At 30.9% G+C, this 23,163-nt stretch overlaps 4 protein-coding genes across 5 annotated transcripts; 3 read left to right on the forward strand and 1 right to left on the reverse strand.

Moving 5' to 3' along the window:
• The first annotated feature begins 106 nt into the window (after window positions 1-106).
• On the forward strand, window positions 107-1,623 carry LOC130811339 (putative pentatricopeptide repeat-containing protein At3g23330). Its single transcript, XM_057677611.1, has 2 exons — window positions 107-1,233; window positions 1,338-1,623. The coding sequence occupies exons 1-2, from the start codon at window positions 107-109 to the stop codon at window positions 1,621-1,623; spliced, it is 1,413 nt and encodes a 470-aa protein (XP_057533594.1).
• Window positions 1,624-4,168: 2,545 nt separating this feature from the next.
• LOC130825652 (probable aldo-keto reductase 2) lies at window positions 4,169-8,510 on the forward strand. Of its 2 annotated transcripts, XM_057690988.1 has the most exons (5): window positions 4,172-4,575; window positions 6,986-7,186; window positions 7,280-7,452; window positions 7,695-7,797; window positions 8,018-8,510. In XM_057690988.1, exons 1-5 carry the CDS (start codon window positions 4,372-4,374, stop codon window positions 8,354-8,356), a joined length of 1,020 nt encoding a protein of 339 aa, XP_057546971.1. In that variant the 5' UTR covers window positions 4,172-4,371; the 3' UTR covers window positions 8,357-8,510. The 2 variants fall into 2 exon arrangements, with proteins under 2 accessions (XP_057546963.1, XP_057546971.1); XM_057690980.1 differs by having other exon boundaries at window positions 4,169-4,575; window positions 6,986-7,452.
• Window positions 8,511-9,127: 617 nt separating this feature from the next.
• Window positions 9,128-12,671, reverse strand: LOC130826181 (transcription factor MYB60-like). Its single transcript, XM_057691750.1, has 3 exons — window positions 12,336-12,671; window positions 10,974-11,103; window positions 9,128-10,857 (listed from the first exon to the last, which is right to left on the reverse strand). Exons 1-3 carry the CDS (start codon window positions 12,466-12,468, stop codon window positions 10,170-10,172), a joined length of 951 nt encoding a protein of 316 aa, XP_057547733.1. The 5' UTR covers window positions 12,469-12,671; the 3' UTR covers window positions 9,128-10,169.
• Window positions 12,672-17,521: 4,850 nt separating this feature from the next.
• LOC130813786 (probable aldo-keto reductase 2) lies at window positions 17,522-21,979 on the forward strand. The gene is made up of 5 exons (XM_057679667.1): window positions 17,522-17,775; window positions 18,672-18,872; window positions 19,439-19,611; window positions 20,287-20,389; window positions 21,477-21,979. Exons 1-5 carry the CDS (start codon window positions 17,575-17,577, stop codon window positions 21,810-21,812), a joined length of 1,014 nt encoding a protein of 337 aa, XP_057535650.1. The 5' UTR covers window positions 17,522-17,574; the 3' UTR covers window positions 21,813-21,979.
• The last annotated feature ends 1,184 nt before the right edge of the window (window positions 21,980-23,163 follow it).

The raw sequence follows: 23,163 nt of genomic DNA on the forward strand, positions 1-23,163 counted from the left end.
TTGCAGTAAGTGTCATTTGTGCAAGCCAACTGTTTGATGAAATGCGCAAGTGAGATTCAGCAGTGATCATTGTATGATTGGATTGGTTTTTTTGGGAAGTGGGTTAATGTTCTCATTCAACACAGTGTTGAGGAAATTTCGATCAATTTTTATAAGAAAATTTCATATTGGAACTGATGTGAGCAAGTACAATTTATGTGCATTCCTTAATTCTTGTACAAAAATTAGAAATTGCCAATTGGGTTTGCAAATTCATGCTAAGATAGTTCACTATGGTCATACAAATAATCTAATATTAAGTAGTGCACTTGTTGATTTTTATGCTAAATGTTATGCTATTGAGGATGCTAGGAGGATATTTGATGTGCTGAAACAGCATGATGAAGTGTCATGGACGTCGATTATATACGGGTATTCACAATATGGTTGTGGAGTTGAAGCCAATAAGTTGTTCAAGAAGATGTTAGAAAGTGATATAAAGCCTAATTGCTTCACTTATGTAAGTATTATTGCTGCTTGTATGAGAGGCAAAGAGCCGCTCGACCAAGGCAAACTAGTTCATGCCCATGTTATCAAGCTTGGATTTGTGAATCAAAGTTCTGTGGTGTGCTCTTTGATTAATTATTACTCTAAATGCAGGAACATAGATGGAGCTTCCTTGATTTTCTATGAAGCAAAAACCTGGGATAATGTTGTCTACAACTCAATGATTGCTTGTTACTGTCAGAACTTCTATGTTGAAAACGCAATAAGGTTATATTTACAAATGAGAAATTGGGTTATAAATGCTACTGATATCACCATGAGCAGTATTCTGCACGCGGCTAGAATGGTATCAAATGTTCAATTTGGTAGGCAGGTGCATGGATTGATAATAAAACTAGGTTTCTTGACTAATTTGTTTGTTTTGAGCTCACTGATTGAGGTGTACTCCAAAAATGGATTCATTAATGAAGCTCGATATGTTTTCGACCAAACAATTGAGCGGAACAATGTTCTTTGGACATCAATGGTTTCAGGGTATGCTCGGAATGGGAAAGCAATGGAGGCGCTTGAACTTTTTGATCAAATGATGGCAGTCGGATTTGTGCCTGATCATGTTTGTTTTACTGCAGTGCTTAGTGCTTGTAACCATGCTGGTTTTCTCGATAGAGGTGTAGAACACTTCAATAAGATGATAAAGTATTATGATCTGTCTCCTACATTAGATGAATATGCTTGTTTGATTGATTTGTATGCAAGACAAGGACATCTAAGTAAGGCAGTTCAAGTAATGGATGATATGCCTTTTAAACCCAATTGTGTCATTCTGACTTTCTTAGTGCTGTATTGAATAGCTGCAAAACTTATGGTGCAGTGGAGTTGGGACGAGAGGTTTTTAATCGGCTATTTTCTTTGCAGCCGCACAATTCTGCTGCGTGTCTAACAATGGCTCATTTATACGCAGAAGCTGGCTTATGGGATGAGGCAGCTAATATCAGAAATATCATGAAGCCAAAAGGAGAGGAAAAAGGCGCTGCGTGGAGTTGGGTTGACTTAGTCTGGTACAGTGTGCCTCCGTATGTTGCTCGATGGTTGTCTTTCGGGATATTTGGGGCCAATTTGAACGCATTGCAAATTTAAAAAGCGAATTAGCTGGTGAATTATGGTATAGATATTCTTAACAAAGGCGGAGGGAATTTGAAGTCTCGGAGCAAATTATTATCAACTTCACTTATGAAGCAACTGATATAATTACCATTTACCAAGGTACAAGAATTTAATTGCACTTTGCATGTAGTTAGCAATAATAAGTCCGTTTATATAGTTATACAATTAGTTTTGATATAAATTAGCTACTAGGGATAAATCCAAGATACTAATATGTGTTCATTATTAGGTGGACTATTTAACCCAAGTATGAGACATATCTCTCGACGAGATCATCTCATACAATAATGTGTGTTCATTATTTTCTTCAAAAGTGATTATGTATGTATGACGAATTGATATGGACTAACAGAAAAGCAAATCAAGAATTAAACAAAGAACATGTAAAAGTAAGTTATGTTCCTAGGTACTACTTCCCTTAACGCATCTCCAAAAACAAAGTTTCTTGCACCTCAAAATAATTTTCCAATTCATGTCTTCTATTCAAAGGTTTCCTTGTTTTTGGTATACTAATATATACTACTAGCGGGACAAGGTTCTTATAACAAATTTTAAAAACTAAGATAATTAAATTCTCGAACCCAATCGAGCAATCACAACCTCCAATTGATTCGATTTCTACCATTACAACAATAGAATCCTCGATTCAAGATCTTACTAAGTTATGGAGGAGAAGACAAAATTATCAACAAAAAATGTTCAAATCCTCCAAGATTAATCTAATTAGCAATAGTAATGTTGTTACATCAAGGAGACTTTACCTAGTGAATGTCCTAGAATCCCTTCAAGCTCAAATTATCATTATTTTTCTACTTGTATTTGATTTAGCATTGTCTATAGTTGAGCTTTCATCTTCTATGACACAAACTTCTTGCCAAAAGGTGGAAGGGAAACTAGAAGCATGGTATCATTGGGTAGGAATTTCAATTTTAAGCCTATTGTGTTTAAGGGTATTTCTTTTAAGTGTAGGGTTAGGAAGATCATTTTTCGAGAAACCGGTTTATGTAGTTGATGGGGTGGTTGTGGTGGTGGCGTTGGTGTTGGAGGTGGTGTTAGCGAGGGTTAGAGGCGGGTTCTTGTTGGTGGTGAGCTTGTGGCGAGTGGTTCGCGCGGTGGAGAGTGTGTATGAGTTGAGTGATGATGCTACCCAAGCCAAGATTGAGGAGGTGGAATGTGAATTTGGTGTGTTAAGAGAGGAAAATAAGAGGTTCTTGGAAACAATTGAAGAGGAGGCTAAAGTCATATTGATGCTTCAACAAGAGCTCGGCGATAATGTAATTTGAGGTTCATAATTTGATTTTTCAATTACTACTAATACAAATTAAATATGTTGGATATATAAAGTTATATTTTAGCTAAAAAGAAGAAAGTTATATGCATTAAATATAGTTACAATTTAATTTGAGCTGATTATACATTATTATTCTCCTAAATTTAGAGATAGTGTTATGATGATCTTTTTCACTATTTTCTTTTATTATTGGATTGTTCTACATAATTTTTTTAATTTATTTTTATTTTTTATTTATTTTTCATTTTCTACATATTTTTAACAAAATACTAATTATTGTCAGAACCATCTTGTACATTTTAAGGGTTCAAAGTGAAAATTGAAAGATAAAGTCTTGTTCAAACATGCATGTCTCATTACTTTTGATAAAATGTTAATTTTCTCAACTAACTTTATTAATAAAAAGAATACAACATATTAACAATACCCATTACATGGTTGTATGGATCCAATGATATTTGCTATAAAAAGAATAACGAGTGATACTCACTGGTCACTAACTAGTTAAATTACGTATGATATTCTTCTAGGTAAAACAATTATATTGTTTGAACTTATCAAAAAATTATATACATACACATATTAGAAAATATGAGTATATTGTTTGATATACTTAGAAGCTATTCACTTATGTGGATAGTAAATCTCATATTATGTGGTTATCTTTCCATTGATTTTTAATTGTTGATTCATTTTCTTTAATAAATAATTAATAATTACCAATTATTTTTATATCAAATATTTCTTTAAATAGCCAATTTATCTTACTAATTTTAAAGCCAACAAAAAAAAAAAAATTTCTCTAAACAAAACAACCAACATCCAAACTCCATCGTAAAAGAATAAGTCTTATGTCTTTATTTTTTGATTTAGTTGTGGACTAGATAATCCCTACAGACAAGAGAAATAAATAAATTAATGTTTCTTGTAGATAACAAGAATCAAATTTTTTATGAAAGAGTAAAACAGAAAATCACGCAACTAACAAAGAATTTTGTCTTATTACTTTTAAAAGAGTGAGACATTAAAAATACTTTGATCCCTCTTTCTTCGAAAGATTGCAATATTTATTAATGACATAAGAATTAAAAAAATACTAGTACCACTAAATTATCAAGTAAAGTACCATTAAAACTGAAAATAATAAAAAAAAAATGTGTATAAATAAAGATTAATAAAAAGTGATAGAAACACTACATAAATAGACATAAAACGAATATGGACAGAGATGATAAACTTTCCTAAAAGTCAAGCGTGGGTATCTAACATTCTAAGTTCTAACTCCAGTGTCCATCTAACAAACAACGAGCCAGATTGTTCCGTCACTCTCACTATGTACCCAAACTTGTCATACGCAAATAAGCGTGGATTATGGTTATAATAAGCTCAATATCTCCAAGAAAGTAGTCACAACTCACAAGATTTTATCAATGGCAGAAGTGAGAAAAATGAAGCTGGGTTCACAAGGTCTGGAGGTGTCAATTCAAGGACTTGGGTGTGCTGGATTAGTTCGTCCTCCAAAACCAGAAAATGAGATGATTGCTGTCATTCGTCATGCTATCAATTCTGGTGTCACTTTTCTTGATACTGCTGATTTTTATGGCCCTTTTACTAGTGAAATTCTACTAGGAAAGGTACCATTTTTCCCTTTATTTTTGTTTGGTTACTGATTGGTTTAAATGCATTTGCTCAATTTCCTTCAATTGGTGGGCTTGATTTGTAGTTTTATGCTAAAATTTATGGTTTTTTATTTGTGGGTTTTGTGGGAAAGGTCTAAATTTTGAATCTTTATTATTGGTTGTTTTGGATATTGTGAAATTTATGGTGCTTTTACAGTTTTACTAGTGAAATTGTAATGGGCAAGCTACCTTTTTTCCCCTCTAAATTTGTTTGCTCTATGATTAATTGTGAATGCATGCTAAATTGAGGCGCTCTTTATCCGCAAACTCTTTTGATAAGGTATATGGTCTGCGCTCCTAGATTTTATGTTAGGTCGTCTAGGAGCTCGTTTGGTTGACGCTTACACATTGAAATAAGTTTCTATGAGAATTTCTAATTTCTTGAAAATTACTATGTTTGTGATTTAAAAAATGTTTTATTTGTTTGATTGCGCACTATAAATTGCAATTGACAATTTAACACATGAATTTGGAGTTACCAACACTCCCTTGCTGGTTAAATTCCTGCACTTTGTGGGGTTTTATACTAAATTTCCACTTCCTATGTCATAAAATGAGCACATTTCTAAACAGAACTACAAATACCACATCCTTACTTGTTGAACTTAGGCAATTCATCCCCAAGTAAATACATAGAAATGTCAAGCCATATCTTCAATGAGATTGGAAGAGGTTGCAGCAAACTAGAACTTAACACATTCTCAAATTAGAAATTTAACAAGCCATAAAATGTCTCAATATTGACTCATTGTTTTTGACATACATTTCCAAAAACTGTGATTCCAACTTTTTCAGATCAATTTTACTTGAATGACCTCCTTTAGGACTATTATGCATCCACTTTATAAATTAGTGCACATCTGTATATGAGCTCCTACATGGTTACATGGAACGTGGAATGTAGTCACGTTCCATAAACATCCGTCCTTAATCACCACGAAACGCGACCCAAATTGTTTCAAGGGGACGTCCGGATTTAGAAGACTTTTTTTTTGCCTTCATTTACAAATTAAAGAAAAAAGGAGGAAAAAACAAAATAAAACCTAGAAAACTATAAAATTCCACTTAAAAACAATTTCTTAAAGAAAATAAATTTTTTTAATTTAATTTTGTTTTTAAATATATTTTTTTATATGTATATATATCCAATCGTTTCTGAGTCTTGGTTGCATTCTTTGTTCCCGTTCCCGTTCTCCGTTCCAAATCAAATGTCTTTCCTGGTAACAAGGTTCCTACTACTAATTCCATTTCCTTTTAAAAAGAATTCATCATGCAAAGAGAAATTTGCACAGTTTGAGAAATCTGTTGTTTGATTGGCATCCTGAATCAACATTCTAAGGTCTGAATTAACCACTATATTGCTATACACTAGACCTCAACTCCTGGATAATGCAATGATTGGTGGGTTTTACTTATAGTTATCTTATAAATATTTGTAGTTGTACCCTAAAAGTGTTGGGTTTTGGGGAGAAGATTCAATATTCTTATGCCTTCTGGATATAATATGGTAAATGTGGGGAATTAGTGGAGTTTCATTTCATGAATTTTGTGTAGCAGACACTAAATTCACCCTCTCGTTGTCACATGATTCACTAATCTCCTTGCGAATCGCGAATCGCGAATCTAAAAAAGCAAATTATGGTCATTTTTGGGTTATTTTAGGGTCATTTGAGCAATTGCGAATTCAAAAAGCGAATTAACTTGCGAATGATGTACTCTGCGCCATCTCTATTGTTGTTTGTTTGTACTCTGTGTTTACTGAAAATTTCAATATTTTTGTTATGTTTTGTTTTATTGGGAGATTATTTGGAGGAAAGGCTGTAAATGGTAGGCTTTGGGTTTAATGGATTTTGTGAGCAGGGCACAAAATTTATCCTTTTTTTGAATAAGTTGATTGATTGATTGCAAAATTTTCCAAATTTCATCTTTTTTTCTCCCTTGTAAGAGTAGTTTTTCTAATTGATAATGAATGAAGTAGGGATTGCAAAATGGGTGGGTGGGTGTGGGATGGGTGGATATAGAGCTGGGCGGGTGGGTATGGAGCGGGTAACCTATCCACTACCCATGACGGGTAGGACTTTTCATAGCCTTATCCACCCACTACACACTAAAGTCATACCCATAGTTGAAGCGGATGCGGTGCAAAACCCGTATAATTTTACACGCCTTAGCAGTAAGGTTTATAGCTTTGCAGTCATGTAGATAAGTTCTCCTAGGTATAATAGTTCCCCATATAGTTTTAAAATCCATTTGTTCGATGTTATATGATCAGACAGCTTTTATAGTGTTCTAATATTGTGTTGTTTATGATGAGTTTTTTCCTTTGCTTTTTTTTTTTTTTTTTTGTGGGAATTTGATGAATCAGGCTCTAAAAGGAGGGATAAGAGAGAAGGTACAATTGGCAACTAAATTTGGGTTAAAATCTGTCGATGGCAAGATAATCGTGCAGGGCGATCCTGCCTACGTGAGGGCTGCTTGTGAGGCTAGCTTGAAGAGACTCAATGTTAATTACATTGACCTTTATTATCAACATCGTGTTGATACTCGTGTTCCAATTGAAGTCACGGTTAGTAGTGTCTTCAGTACATCAATAATTCACAAATCTATTTCAATTGAAGTCTCTAATGCTTCCATCATTTTTCTTCTATCCAATGTTCAGATGGGGGAACTCAAGAAACTGGTTGAAGAAGGGAAAATTAAGTATGTTGGTCTATCTGAAGCATGTGCAGCAACAATCAAAAGAGCTCATGCCGTCCATCCCATAACTGCTGTGCAGATGGAGTGGTCTTTGTGGACTCGAGATTTAGAAGAACAATTAGTTCCTACTTGCCGGTACGCCTGTAGTCATAAGAGTGTTATAGTATATAACATATAATATATTCTGGGGCCTCAACCAAAAGCTTAAGCTGATGGTTAAGGCCTCAGGATATGTTATATACTTTCAAACAGGTTGCCAACAAGTTTTCGTGAAAACATCCTGTTCTAGTTTTTGATGATTGGTGATTTTAGGACCCTCTTACCTATATGTGTACTTCTAAGCAGATAGTTAGCATAATCTGTTTGATGTTAAACAGAGAACTAGGGATTGGGATCGTTGCATATAGCCCTTTAGGTCGGGGATTCTTCTCGTTGGGGCCCAAGGTGGTTGAAAGCTTCCCTGAAGGTGACTACCGAAAGGTATGTACGTTCCTAAACATATGGTGTGCACTTCTTCGTTGCATATGACATTTGCGATCAAAAGTCAATCAATTTTAACCTCTTTGTTTTCACAAGGGTAAGATTGCAACATTTGATTCCCTGAACTCCGTTTTAGATGGAGCCTAGATGAGAGCTACTTTATAGTATTATCCAGTTGAGAAATTTCGGTTATACACATTAGTCAACTTCATATTTGTAGACTATACCGAGGTTCCAACCTGAAAACCTCGAGCGTAACACCCACGTCTTTGAACGAGTGAGTGAAATGGCAGCGAGAAAAGGGTGCACAACATCGCAGCTTGCTCTTGCTTGGGTTCATCATCGAGGGGAGGATGTGTGTCCTATTCCGGGCACAAGCAAGATCAATAATCTGAACCAAAACATCGCAGCCTTGTCCGTGAAACTTACACCTGATGAAATGGCTGAAATCGAGTCTTATGGCTCAGCTGATAATGTGTTTGGTGATCGACTTTTGACTAAAACTTATTCATGGCTCGACTCCGATACTCCTCCTTTATCTTCCTTGCAAATTTCTTGAGAACGATTCTTTGCGAGGATTTGATATGTTTTATTGATTCGCACATACATTGATGCTAAATTTTTTAATTTTTCAAGAGTCGTATGTAAAATATCAAATTAAAGACCCTTTGTAATTAAATTCAATAACATGCAATAGATCATAAGAACTTGTACAAGTCTCATGTGATATATATATATATATATATATATATATATATATATATATATATATATATATATATATATATATATATATATATATATATATATATATATATATATATATATATATATATATATATAAACCAAAAAAGAATTATTCAATATTATGACATATTTTAATTAAATTGTATGATATATTATAGAATACATGTAAGTAGATTTTCTCTAATAATAATGTTAATCTATATGATAGTGTCTGGAAATTGACCTTGGCCAATTTTAAATACTTTTATTAAATTGTATGATATGAACTCATTATGAAACTAATTTCTTTGGAAATATTCGAGAATATTATAGTATAAGAGTATGCACTAAATGAATTTTTATTGTGATATAAAATAATTTCCCTTTATCCTAAGCAAATAATCCTAAGTATAAATTAGGTGAAAATAAAAAATAAAAAGTGATGAAAGGGTATATTTTAAAGGGAGAAATGCATGAATGATAGAATGAGATAAAAAAAATAAGTTAAAAAATGTATGAAAATTTTAAAAAAAAAGTGTGAATTATGACTAATTTTAAAAATGGAAAAAGAAAAATAAGGCTGAGAGAGTAAATGTTTCCGTATATAATTCATGTCTCTTTGAAAAAAATTTGTTATTTTGAAATTTCTTATTCGCTGTATATGGAAAACTGAAATTATAACAATTAAAATTTAATTGTACCATCTTTACATTCTGATGGTGAGCAGATTCCAGAAAAAGAAGATTAATTGAGAATCAAACTCATAACATTTTAAAGAAAAGTAATACTTATTCGAAAAGGTGAAAGAAATTATTAGATGACCGTTTAGCAGCATAGAATACGCAACATGACAAGGACTAAGATTAGTAATTGCAATCTAGTCATCACATTAAATGCTGAAAATTCAGGCTCAAGCATTAATAAGGATGACTATATAGCAATTTGGAGCTTTCATCCAAATTAATTTCCACCATTGTTATTGTGTGGGGCCCTTCTCTTCTTCAATTTTACGCTTTCAATTAGCTTGGTCCCTCTTTCACCACATGCATGCAGCTGTACGTACTTAACATTAAGGGTCCATTACCATTAATAAATTTACTCAGATCACAACTTTATTCATCAATTATAAAACCAAACTCAAATATCTAGTCAAATTAGTTTAGCTCATAAGGTCTTCTACAATACTTGATATCTCATAGTTTTATATTAACTTTTTGGTTAGGTTGGCCACTTGATATGATATCATAGCTAACATAACGAAATGTTTCAAGTTTAAATATCATTCACTTTTTGTGTTTAATTAGTCACTTGATATGGTATCAGAGCTAATATAACATATATGCATAAGTTTTTATTCGAGAGTGGTGTTCAATAACGAATTTCATCTAAATCTTATCCTTTTGTATGTTCTTTCTATTTCAAAAACTTAGATAAGAATACGTAAAATAGAACGTACATGAACCCACCTAAAAAGGGCAAAACATTACCCTAAATGTAGGTAATATATACTTATTGATTATCATTAACGACCACACCTAATAATACATATATTAATTGGTTGATTAATACAATTAATTATTTTGTACTAATTAATAATAATGATAATAATGATAATAGATAATACACCATCATGATCATATTCAACTTTAGAATATGGATGGTAGCCTCAAAATCTCCTCGGCTACATGACGAGACGTAGTAGATTCGTCCAAAAGCCATTTCTCTAAGAACGTTAATGGAGGATTAATTTGATCATGGTCGTTAATTTTATCCGTGTTCTTGTCACGTACCTTTTCAACTTCTTCGTTAGTGTCGTCTTCATTGGACTCGCCAATAGTTGTCACGACAATCTTATTATTATTATTAAGAAGGTTGTCGAATGACAATATTGACTTAAATTGATTTTCGTGATCTTTTTCAAAATACGAGCCATTATAATTTGTGCTATTTTCATCATTATTATTATTATTATGGTTGTGGTCGTGGTTGTCACTAGTTATTAACTTGGTCTTGGAAGTTGGAGAATATTTCATCCAACTTTCAAGAAGCCTCGAAATATTCTCTGTACTCGAGGCATAACATGTTGATGCTGATGTTGATGTTGATGATGATGGTTGAATCGGTATTACCATATTGTTATGATAAAAACTATGATCCTCGTTCATTGATTTGCTATTTAGAGATGATGATGACGACGTTGTGGCATTTGAGGCTTGTGGATCGGGTTGAAAAGTCGATTGAAATCTTTTAAGCTTTTTCTTTAGATGGGTATTCCAATAATTCTTGATATCGTTATCTGTTCTTTGAGGAAGATATGATGCAATTGCTGCCCATCTAAACAAATCAAAATTATATATACAATTAGTAATATGAACTTTTTTTTGTTTATTTCGCGTGAAAAATCTTATAATTGAACAGCAAAAAAAGTTGATTAAGGGAATGTTAATTACTTGTTACCCAATAAAGCTTGCAAATGGATAATCATGCCTTCTTCATGAGGAGTGAAGTTGCCCCGTTTGATTCCGGGTCGGAGGTAATTTGTCCATCTTAGCCTACAACTCTTGCTACATCTTTGTAATCCTTTCCAAAACAAACATATGTGATCAACATACAATACTAACACACACGTATATCATATAACTTTGACAATTAAAAATTTAAAAAAAAAAAAAGAAATTATTCTATTTCTTATACAATGGGAGAAAGGAGAAGGATAGTTGAGCCAATTACTAGTAATTATTTATAATCTTTTTTCCACATATGGTAGTCTTTCAAAATAAAAGAATCAAATTAGCTGAACGCCACAAAATAAATAACTAATCACATTATTAATTTTTGACTCTCATACACTTACAACATGATAATTACGTAGGAATAAACATCATATACAGCTATATATCTCTTTTTTTTAAAATAAAAGGTTTACAAACATTAGCTCAAGGCATCCCACCCACTAGTAAGAACTATATACTAACTTAACAACAACCAATCACATCATTTTCGACTCTCATATTTTCATAACATAATGTGTCGCATTAAGAATGACAAACATAATATGCAACTGGCTCAACGCATATACAAATTTAGCAATTGTTAGAGTATATAACATATCTTAGAGCCTTAACTATCAACTTAACCCTAAAATATATCATAAACTCTAACAGCAACAAACTAAGCAACCAATCAAAATCCCGACTCTCATACAATCATAATTAACATGATGATTAAGTACGAATTACCACCATAATATAAAATAATATTTTCTAAAAAAAGACTTATAGACATTAGCTCGCATCCCACCAACTAGCAAGAACTATACTAATCTAACAAGTAGCAACAAATTAAACTAAGCAACTATTCAAATTCTTTCCCAACTCACACATTTTCAAGGAACCAATTCAACCAAAAACCTAAGTTGATGGTTATGGCTCCATATGATGTTATATACTTTAACTCGCCCCCTCACACGAGAGCCCTTTGTGCTTAAAGTGTGGATGCAACACAAGGCCTCCACATAAATGAGGGATGATTGACATTTAAACTCGTGACCTCTTGCAACGCTGGCTTCTGATACCATGTCAAGGAACCAACTCAACCAAAAATTATTGGTTGAATTGGTTGCTTGACCCATATAACATGATGATCAAGTACAAACAAACACAATAAGCAATAAAATTAAAAACCCTAAAACTAAGATATAGTAGTTTATAATCAAATCAATAAATATATATATATATATATATATATATATATATATATATATATATATATATATATATATATATATATATATAATAAATAAAATATAATACCGGTATTGGTAGGAACAGATCTCCAATTGCCAGGGCCATGTTCTTGGATATAAGAGACAAGAATGATATCTTCTTCAGGGGTCCATGGACCTTTCTTGATGCCATCTTTATCACAACAAGGAGGTCTACCCATACTATACTTAGGGGACGACGACGATGATATGATATATGATGATTTCTTGTGGTTTTTTTTAAATGTTATATTTGTAGTGTAAATGGTAGATAATTAAGTCTATGAATGAAGTTCATGAAAAAGTGGTATCAACTACCAGCTACAAAGTGGCCTTTAAAGTGTAGTGAAACTTTAATTTCTCGTTGATCTACCCGTGCTGACTAACTTTGGCCTTTTCTAACCTTTTTATTTATTGTAGTCTCCTTATTTTAGGGAGTCAATCAATGAATCATAAAGTCAAATGGGAAATTTTTTTTTTTAATCTTTCTTTCTAGTGCCAAGTTATACTTGTACTTAGAGTTGTTATGTTTAGAGGTGTTTATTTATGTATTATATCTCAATATTTTAAAAGTGGCATAATTTTTGGTTTTGTGTTGGGAGGCCTAATTATGGGAGTGGAAACGATCGGCCAAGGTGCTTAAAAAAGGTTAAAAGTTATAGCTCGAACGAGCACTAATTAATGAACATGACAATATAGCAAGTAATAAGATGATTTAAGCATAAAATAAATGTAAAAAATAATAATACAATGATTTGATGAGGTTCACCAAATAATAGTGGCTATCCTCCTTAATTCCTAGCTACTGTTTATTTTATTTATGTTTACGTTTAAAGGATATGAAAGTTTGAATGCTCAAAACAAATATGAAGGGATTACATCTTGAGGAGATGTAAGGAAGCAAGCATGCTAGAGTAGAGAATTGCATTTGTTGGTAAGCAAGGGATATGAAGGCTCAAGCTTTTAGCTTGGGTCACTTTTCAGCTAGTACAGTAAAGGAGTACATAAAGAGGTAGGTATAAGGAACAAATTATTCAAAGCGATGCAAATTGTATTGTAGTTTGCTCGTTCGAGCACCTAATATACTTGTTTAAGCACATCTAAACAAGTTGCTATTTACTTCTTTCTTGTTTCTTCCACTTAGCTCTTATGATCTCCTTTTCTCCCAAAGCATATTCCAATTATTGTAACATTTATATACCTTGAGCATCAAGGGTTTAATCCCATTCCATTCACTCCATACGTGTACCTTGCCAAGTCTTGGGTGACTCTTAGCTTTACCAATCAAACAAAGCCCAGGGTTTAGCTTTAATATATTTGTTATACATCTTTTAGGGGGTCTAAAGTTCATCTACAAAAAAGTGTCATGTAACACTATGACTAAGAATGTCTAAACTCAAGTCACACTTCTACAAATATGTTAATATAGCTCAATACATTTGATGTAAATGTCATTTGAAGTTTGGATTAAGTCATGTTATAATTCAAAACAAACGAATACAAATTGGACGGTTCTGGACTTGCATTGTTTATCTCCTGGTCGAATATGCATGCTTATCAGGAGAAGTGGATATTCAAATACATTAAATTAAATTAAATTAATAATGTTTCGGATTGAATTGACTTTACATTTTGTGCGATACTCTGATTTGATTGGGTTAGGTCTTTTCTATTTTGTTGGAAAAACCAAACAAAACTGAGTATTTTAATTTTAAGCTAAACTATATTTAAAGTACATGATATTGCGTCAAGACTCATGACCTATATCATGGATTTCCCGTACTTTTGACTATTAAGGTCAAGATATCATACTTTCGTGAACATTAAGTTGAAATCATAAATTTAGAGTTGTTTTATAATCTTAAAAATATTAATTTTCTTAATTATCTCTAAAAAATTTGAAATTATGTGAAAGTTTTTTTTAAATGTCTCCAAAATGGTGACAAAATTATAATGGCTACAAAAATGTCTCTAGCCAATTCGACAAAGGCTTTTGTATCCATATTTATTGTATTCAATGTTTGTTTATGTAAATTAATTTTCAATTTTTTGTGGGGAAATAATTTGTAACAGGAAGCATGGGAATGCCTCCCTTATTTTATCTACCAAGGTGATCTATCAACAATAGTATCATCTTCATATATATATATATATATATATATATATATATATATATATATATATATATATATATATATATATATATATATATATATATATATGTTATACTTTAATTTGGGGTGTCAGATTTGAAAATAAATGTTGCGTTTTTAAAAGTGTTATATTATACTTTAATTTGGGGTGTCAGATTTGAAAATAAATATTGCGTTTTTAAAAGTGTTCTTTTTTATTTAAATTATTTATTTATTTATTTATAGTATATACTCCATTTAATCAATTTAGTTGTGTTATTTTATTGGAGAGATTGATAAATAAAGCCGAAAAATAAACAATACAACAAAACTAATTGGAGAGAGTATATGTTGAAAAAAATTATTTAGTAAAAAGTATTTATATGTTTGTGGGTTAATGTTGTGAATTGAGTCGGAATAGCTAAAGCAGTAATGAATATCAATTTAAGAGTGTGAATATAAAATTTAAGAATATAAATATAAACTAAAATCAGAGAATCAACAATACAAGATTTATCTGCGTTTACTCAATATTCAAATGTGAAAATAATGGAGTTTAAGAACTTAACAACAATGAAGAGAGAATAGAGTGCTTTCTCATGTTTGTGTTTTGCTTAAGGTTATTTTAGAGATTAATAAATAATAATATTGCAATTGAGAATAATTAGAAGACAATTGGGCCAATGTGAATGTCTAGAAGTCTCAAGTTAAATTTCAAACCCGAATTAAAATCCAGAGACATTTGGGCCCAACCCATTTATTTTAATCAATGTCATCCATGTTTTATTGAGAAAGTGAAAAAAATAAGATTATTTAACAACTTAATTTCAAAAATAAGCTCCGTGAAAACTTATTTCCCAAAATAAGCGTCCGTACATCCAAGCCTAGCCTCGGGAAGAGTCGCTGTTAGTAACAGCGAAAGTGAAAAAAAAAAAAATTAAAAGCCCAAAGTCGCTGTTAGTAACAGCAACTTAAAAAAAAAATTTTTAAGCCCAAAGTCGCTGTTACTAACAGCGACTTAAAAAAAAAAAATTTTTTTTTTTAAGTCGCTGTTAGTAACAACGACTTAATGGGTTTTATATTTTTTTGCACAATTGATTTAATGGCTAAGTTACAATGCGGCCCACCCTTGTTGCCCACTCTTGTGGTTCACTATTTTGGCTTAATTTTTAGTTTTTGGCTCCTACAATTATTTTAATTGTATACTACTAGTAATGTTACAAGAGTAGTACTCCCTCCGATTTAGAGAAATGTTTTTATTTTCTTTTTGGGTAAGTACACCTTAAATGTCTAATTTCTATTTATAGTATTCATTTTTTTTACCAATATATTTACCCTTAAAATCACATGTCACCTACTTATTTAGAGTGGTCCCTACTCTTTCTTAATATATATGCCAAACCAGTATGGGGCATTAGGTACGTATAAGTTCGTGTTTATTAGGTAAGCAATGTTGGATGGTATTCTTGGTGTGGGTTATGGTTGTGTTCTAGGTAGGAGATTTCCTTAATAAACGAATTAAGAGGAAAGCTTGATCTTTAATTTGGTAGCCATATGTGCAAAAAGGATGACAATTATGGCAATAGATTGCATTTGTACCGATCATGATCTTGGGATTTCGATTCACAAATACTGTTTAGTAAGATTAAATCAATTGTGCAAAAAAATATAAAAGGCATTAAGTCGCTGTTACTAACAGCGACTTTAAAAAAAAAAAATTTTTTTTTAAGTCGCTGTTAGTAACAGCGACTTTGGGCTTAAAATTTTTTTTTAAGTCGCTGTTACTAACAGCGACTTTGAGCTTTTAATTTTTTTTTTTTTTCACTTTCACTGTTACTAACAGCGACTCTTCCCGAGGCTAGGCTTAGATGTACGGACGCTTATTTTGGAAAATAAGTTTTCACAGAGCTTATTTTTGGAATTAAGTTGTTAAATAATCTTATTTTTTTCAAATTTTCTGTTTTATTTGGGCTGATTTTATTTTAAACTTACCTCATACTTTCACAATCCTGATTTGAAGGAATACTTAACCCATAAATCCTTGAGGACAAATGATCAAACAACAATAAGCTAAAACTTATAAAAGAGCTATATCAGCTTGTCTTCAGTAGACCATCTGATCATAAGATGTTTCTAATTGATTGCTTAAAAATTATAGTGATCAATTTAAGAGACTAAATATACATTAGTCAACCTAATAAAAATAGTCTCATTATGAGACCGTCTCATTTAAGAATTTATAAACTAATATAACACTCTTAAATTTAAAAAATAAAAGAATAAAATATAAATGTAAGACCCTTAATAGTATAACTAGATTTAGCGATGATCATGGGCTTAAAATCCCATTGGACTCGGCCTTATTTTTAGGATCTGGTTTCAATTTCTAGTCGATTCCAAGTCTAAAACAAGAAATGTGTCTGGGTTTAGGGCCTTCAAATCCAAACCCAACCCATATTCTCTCTCTAGTCCCATTTAAGATCCTGATCTACCAAAAACATTCTTGACCTGTCACACCCATTCTAGACCCTATTTATTTACAACCTAAAATCAATTTTAAGTTCGTTTGAAACCTTTTTCTATATTTATTTGGACTTAATTTAAACTCATATACAACCTATTGACCCATTTAATACTAATAAAACCTTTAAAATATAAAAAATTTTAAGTATGAATAATTAAATCAAGACCTATTTTAAAACCTAAACCATGACTTCCATTTAAATCAAAACCTATTTAATAAACACAAATTGTTGTGAGAGATGGTCTCTTACCATCTCTAATTGGACCGGCCCATTATATATTTTCTAAAATATTGTAAGTAGACATTTAAATTGATGTAATTAGATATTTAAGATATTGAAAGTAGGCATTAAAAATACGGTAAGTAAGCATTAAGGATAATGTAAGTAGACATTAAGAATACGGTAAATAGAGATTAATCCTTAATAGACTAGGCTTGAGATAAACCTTTTAAAGAGACGGTCTCTCAAGAGATTAGCTGTTTAATAAAAATGAGATCTATTTTTCGTCCCTCGTGGATCACGTGCACATAACAATAAATCACAATTTACAAAACCACCATTATCAATCAATCATTAGCACTATTTTCTCAATTCACTTCCATTTCTCCACGTATTCTTTGTTTTTAGAGAAATGGCAGACATTGTTAAGAGAATGAAGTTGGGTTCAGAAGGTTTAGAAGTATCGGTTCAAGGTTTAGGATGTATGGGAATGTGTCCTGAAACAGAAGAAGCCATGATTGAACTTATTCACTATGCTATCAACTCTGGTATCACCTTCCTGGACACTTCTGATGTTTATGGACCTTATACCAATGAAATTCTTCTCAGTAAGGTAATACTTTCTCTAAACGCAATTGTTCTATTTGATTCTTTGATACTGTTTAATCGATCACACATAATTTATATATTATTTTTAATCTAGAAGTCAAATAATAGTCAAATATAATTTTATTTGATTCGTCTCAATGTAATATCTATCAATATTAATTTTTTATAATTTTTATCCACACACAATAACAAATAATTTAGAATTGGATTAGTGTATTGGATAAAGTGTAAAAATCAAATAAGAAAATCAGAATGAATTGGAGAGTAGATATTTATTTATCTGAAATAAAAACCCTTCAATTTTATTTGGGAAACTTTCACATTAAACAACATATATAATTGGTACCAATTGCCATTTTTGTTTAATATGTTACTTATTTCAGTATTTAACCAATATAGTATTTAATCAAATAATCCAAAGTATGGCATAGGCAGTTTTAGATTTCCGTGGTTGTATATTGGACAATATCTTTTGCTAGGAAAATATCAAACATGACTACCTTTGGATATTTTGTTATACACTTTCTCGGTTTTGAAATATTTGCTACATTTTGGTTATGGACACTATTTATCGTTCAAGCTTATATTATATATTGCGGCTAATGCGTAAGTAAAAATATAGTCAAATTGAATCTTGTTTGAATCGTCTAATCGCATACTTTCATAATATTAACTTTTTATAATTTTTAAATATGTATAATTTAACATATAAATGTATAAAATAACACATTAAATTACGTAAAAAGTCAAATGTAATAAGTATAAATGTATAATGAAATGAAGGAAGTATGGTGTATATAGGTTGTTACAAGTAAAGGTGCAAAAATTCGTCAAGACCTATTACTAATATAACATGCTTTTTTTTTTTTTTTTAATTAATAAACTTACATGGTGAATCAGGCTCTAAAAGGAGAGATGAGAGAAAAGGTACAATTGGCAACAAAATTTGGAATTACACGTAAGGATGGTAAATTTGAAGTGCGTGGTGATCCTGCCTATGTAAGGGCAGCATGTGAGGCAAGCTTGAAAAGGCTTGATGTTGATTACATTGACCTTTACTATCTACATCGTATTGATATTCGACTTCCCATTGAAGTTACCGTGAGTTTTTTTTATTTTTTATTTTTATTTATTTATTTTAATATTAGCTTTTAAATTTAACTACTCTACTAGAGCTGTCTCATTTATTATTTTTGGATTCAGTATGAAAGATGGTAGGCGTAATAATAATATTATTTTTATTTTCTTTTGTGTTGTTAATATAATAACTATTTTATATAAAAGTGCTAATAACTCATATTATATGGAGTTGCAAAATATGTAAAATTTATACCTAAATTATATTCAAGTTAATTTAGCAGAAAAATTGTCCTATATTCCCCTAAAAGTGTCTCATTAGCTGAAAAACTTAAGAAAATAAATAAGTTTGATATTTTACAAAAAAATAGGAAAAACATATTGCAGTGTTAATAAAATGAAAATGAAGGTTCAAAATGTGTGGATGGGAAAAAAGAAAAGAATGTAAGTGAAAGACCAAAATAAAAATTAGAAAAATTTGACATAAAAAATTAAAAAGAAAAGTTAGACAAATTTAATAGAAGGACAAAACATCAATTTACCATGTGATTTTAAGAATCTTAAATATTGTATTTGTACGTGATGTGTAGATGGGGGAGCTTAAAAAATTAGTTGAAGAAGGGAAGATAAAATACATTGGTTTATCAGAAGCATGTGCAGCAACAATCAGGCGAGCACACGCCGTCCATCCGATAACCGCTGTACAAATGGAATGGTCGTTATGGTCGCGAGATATAGAGGACCAAATTGTACCTACGTGCCGGTAATACCCTTATTATAACATTAGAAAAATTACACTATTTATTTATTATTTTTAATTTGTGACTAATTTTTATTTTATAAGTTAGAATACAGTTAAGTAATATTTTTTTTGATTGCTTTTCAAGCAAAGATTATTAATATCTAATTTTTAAATTTTTTTTATAAATAAAAAAATATTAAAAATTAAATTAATACATTAGAATACGTATAAAGTCAAATAATGCAAATATTTTGAAACTGAGAAAGTATACTATATAGAGTGTACTTTATGTTTGTTCTTTTTACTATTTTATTTGGATGAGAGCAATTTTTTTTGGTCAAATAGGTCAAACTTTAAGTAATGGATTGAGTTCAAAGCAATCAGCTACACATGAAAATATGTTTTCAAGTGAATCCTAAACAATTAAGTTGAGCATTTTTTACGGTCGAAATGTTCTTTTCAAAACTATAATGAGCATTTTGTTATTCAGTGTGTCAAGTTAAGCCTTGAAAATACATGCAATGAGCATTTCAAAAGCAACAGTGAACGTTTTGATTAATTTTGAACCGGACTTTTTAGCTTAAGTTAAGATTGTCTTACGATAACACAGTCTCTTAGGTGATCTTGTGAATTATTTATTATTTTTACTCATCTCTAATGTTGGCATTGTACTTCACATTTGTTGGTGTTGCATAGAGAACTTGGAATTGGAATTGTTCCATACAGCCCATTAGGACGTGGATTCTTTGCTTCGGGGCCCAAAGTCCTTGAAGCCTTTCCGGAAGGTGATTACCGCAAGGTGGGTCTCCTTTTTATTTATCAGCTCCTCTTATATGAGACCATCTCACCGTGAGACGAGTTCATATAAAAAGTTCATTATACTAAAAATTTCTATCATTAGGCTATTTAACCCAAGTATGAAGCACGTCTCACGATGAGACTGTCTCATACAAGAATTTTTGTTTATTTATTTATTAGTCACTAATTCTTTATCACCCTACTTGCATGAGACCGTCTCACGATGATACGACCTCAAAACAACAAGTCCATAAGTTAAAAGTTTCTATTATTAGACTATTTAACCCAAATATGAAGCATGTCTTATGGTGAGACCGTCTTATATAAGAATTTGTGATTCTTTATTTGATTGCATCAGCATAAACACTTTAAAAAAGCTGTACAATTCAAATTTCATTGTTTCTTTTTTATGTATTTTATAAGCTGCCTGTATGGGCTCGTCTCACGTTAAGACGGTCTTATGCAAGAATTTTTTATTAGTAGTATGGATTTGTTATATTCGATATGTACGCCAGGACTCAAAAAGTACATATTAGAGTTTTATGGTGCATTTTTAAAAAAGTATTCGTTATTTATTTATTCTTATGCGTTTGCAACTATCAAGCAACCTTTCTAATTTTTTTTATATGGTAGACAAAATATTAAATTTTTTATTAAATTAAATATTTATTTCGACTGGATTATAAAATATGAAGCCAATTAAGGTAATCACAACATTTATTATTTGTTCTTGTCTGTAGTCTCTAGCCATAAAAAAACTCTCATATCAATCTTACACAAATGCAGAGCCGTCTCGTAAATTTTAGGCCCCTATGCTAATTTTATGTTATAGGCCCTTACATTATTTATAGAAAAAAATCAAAATACTAGTATATGTTAAAATCTTTCTATTGATTATACCAATAATATTTGGCTCTTTATTTCTTGGTTACTCTCGTGTAAAATAGTATATATGTGTTCTCGATAATTGAAACAATAAATCGAATAAGTATTAAAATGAATTTTTAGGGTGTCTTTAATAATGAGACTGTACTGTAGACCGCTTTGCACAGGCTATGCTCAAATGTTGAATTCCAAAAATGTTGCAGAATCTGCCAAGATTCCAAGCAGAAAACATGGAGCATAACAAACAAATATATGAAAGAGTGAGTGAAATGGCCGGAAGAAAAGGGTGCACCACATCACAACTAGCTCTAGCATGGGTTCATCATCAAGGAAATGACGTATGCCCAATTCCAGGAACAAGCAAGCTAAACAATCTAAACCAAAATATTGCAGCCTTATCAGTCAAACTTACTCCTCAAGAAATGGCTGAACTTGAGTCTTATGCATCAGCTGATAAAGTTAAGGGTCATAGAACATGGAACCCTACTTATTCTTGGGAGAACTCAGACACTCCGCCGTTGTCTTCTTGGCAGATTTAAACACACCAACAAAGGTTTTAAATATGTTCAACATGTTCGACCGCACAGGGCCCTAAAAAATTGAGGGCCTCAATATTTAATTAGATTCAAAAACTTTGTTAATGTTTACTATGCCTATGAGGCACACAATAATCTTTCACACAAATTCGAGTTATTTGGTTTTGAGATTTTTGACTTCCTCGAGCTGTTTGATGATGTGATGGACTAAAAGAAATTAAATGATAGTAATTAGTGGTGGATCTAGAAAAAAAATAAGTGATAAAATTTTTCTTAAGTAAAGTGCATTTTATGAATTTCGATCCATAGTCACTCATGTGAATGACAATACCCTAATCAACTCAATTAAGGCATATTTTATATATACTGTTTGATTTTAACTTGGACTTAAGTGATAGTTAGCTGATCTTAATGACTACACATTAGATCTGTCAATAGTTGTAATTAATCAAAGTAATAGATTAATATTTCCTTTGTTACTCTTAAATTGGATCATTTGACTTTAAACTCTCATATTCTTTTAGTTTAATAATGCTATTATAGAAAAACAAAGATATTAAAATATAGGATTTTATTGAGTAAAAGACTTGAATGATATTTAATACCCATTAAATTCAGAGCAATTGTCCTATTTGATTTTTAGCACTATTTATCAATTATTTTTAATTTGTAATTTATTTTTAATTTAGATGTTAAAATATTATGAATTTTATTAAAATAAATTTTATTAGTATCAATTTTGATATTTTCTAATTATGTATAATATATTAAAATATTTGAGATTAAAATAATATATAATATAGAGGGTAAAATCAAATGTAATAATTATTGTGAATCAAGGGAGTAAAAAGGATTTAAAATTAATACTGCGCAAGGAGCGACCTACTGCGACACTCTTTTGGCTGTATTTTTCCTTTTTGTAGGCTTGGACACTTAATGCCCGATGGGGTTAATTCATGCACGTTATATTATGCGCATTTTACTATCAAATAATGAATTCTCCTAATGAGTTCTCTCAAATCTAAGAGTTGATTTATACTTTTCACCCTATGTAAGTATATCTAAGATGATTAAATCTATTATTTAAATTAAGGGTGATAAAAATATGAAATTTGGTTTTAAAAATTGGATAATTTTCTATTTTTTTGAAAAACGCATAATTTTGGATTGGATCTCCGATTTATGAACCAGATACCAGATTTGAATATGGAGCGGAATGTTTACAAAATTGGATATTCGATTTTCTAAATTTTTATTATATGTATATAAACTATTTTTTTTAAAAAAAATTGTTTAGCTGGTTGAATATATCCTATTATTTACAATTCTTAACTGCAATTAAGTTGCATAACCA

Source organism: Amaranthus tricolor, chromosome 1, assembly GCF_026212465.1.
Source record: "Amaranthus tricolor cultivar Red isolate AtriRed21 chromosome 1, ASM2621246v1, whole genome shotgun sequence".
Classification (NCBI taxonomy): domain Eukaryota; kingdom Viridiplantae; phylum Streptophyta; class Magnoliopsida; order Caryophyllales; family Amaranthaceae; genus Amaranthus; species Amaranthus tricolor.

Coding starts and splice junctions, on each gene's coding strand:
- LOC130825652 (XM_057690980.1), top strand. CDS start 4,372: ATGGCAGAAGTGAGAAAAATGAAGCTGGGTTCACAAGGTCTGGAGGTG. Junction 4,576..6,985: donor GTGAAATTCTACTAGGAAAG/GTACCATTTTTC, acceptor TTGATGAATCAG/GCTCTAAAAGGAGGGATAAG. Junction 7,453..7,694: donor CAATTAGTTCCTACTTGCCG/GTACGCCTGTAG, acceptor GATGTTAAACAG/AGAACTAGGGATTGGGATCG.
- LOC130811339 (XM_057677611.1), top strand. CDS start 107: ATGTTCTCATTCAACACAGTGTTGAGGAAATTTCGATCAATTTTTATA. Junction 1,234..1,337: donor TATGCTTGTTTGATTGATTT/GTATGCAAGACA, acceptor TGTATTGAATAG/CTGCAAAACTTATGGTGCAG.
- LOC130813786 (XM_057679667.1), top strand. CDS start 17,575: ATGGCAGACATTGTTAAGAGAATGAAGTTGGGTTCAGAAGGTTTAGAA. Junction 19,612..20,286: donor CAAATTGTACCTACGTGCCG/GTAATACCCTTA, acceptor GGTGTTGCATAG/AGAACTTGGAATTGGAATTG. Junction 20,390..21,476: donor CGGAAGGTGATTACCGCAAG/GTGGGTCTCCTT, acceptor AAAATGTTGCAG/AATCTGCCAAGATTCCAAGC.
- LOC130826181 (XM_057691750.1), bottom strand. CDS start 12,468: ATGGGTAGACCTCCTTGTTGTGATAAAGATGGCATCAAGAAAGGTCCA. Junction 11,104..12,335: donor ATCTGTTCCTACCAATACCG/GTATTATATTTT, acceptor TGTTTTGGAAAG/GATTACAAAGATGTAGCAAG. Junction 10,858..10,973: donor CAAGCTTTATTGGGTAACAA/GTAATTAACATT, acceptor TGATTTGTTTAG/ATGGGCAGCAATTGCATCAT.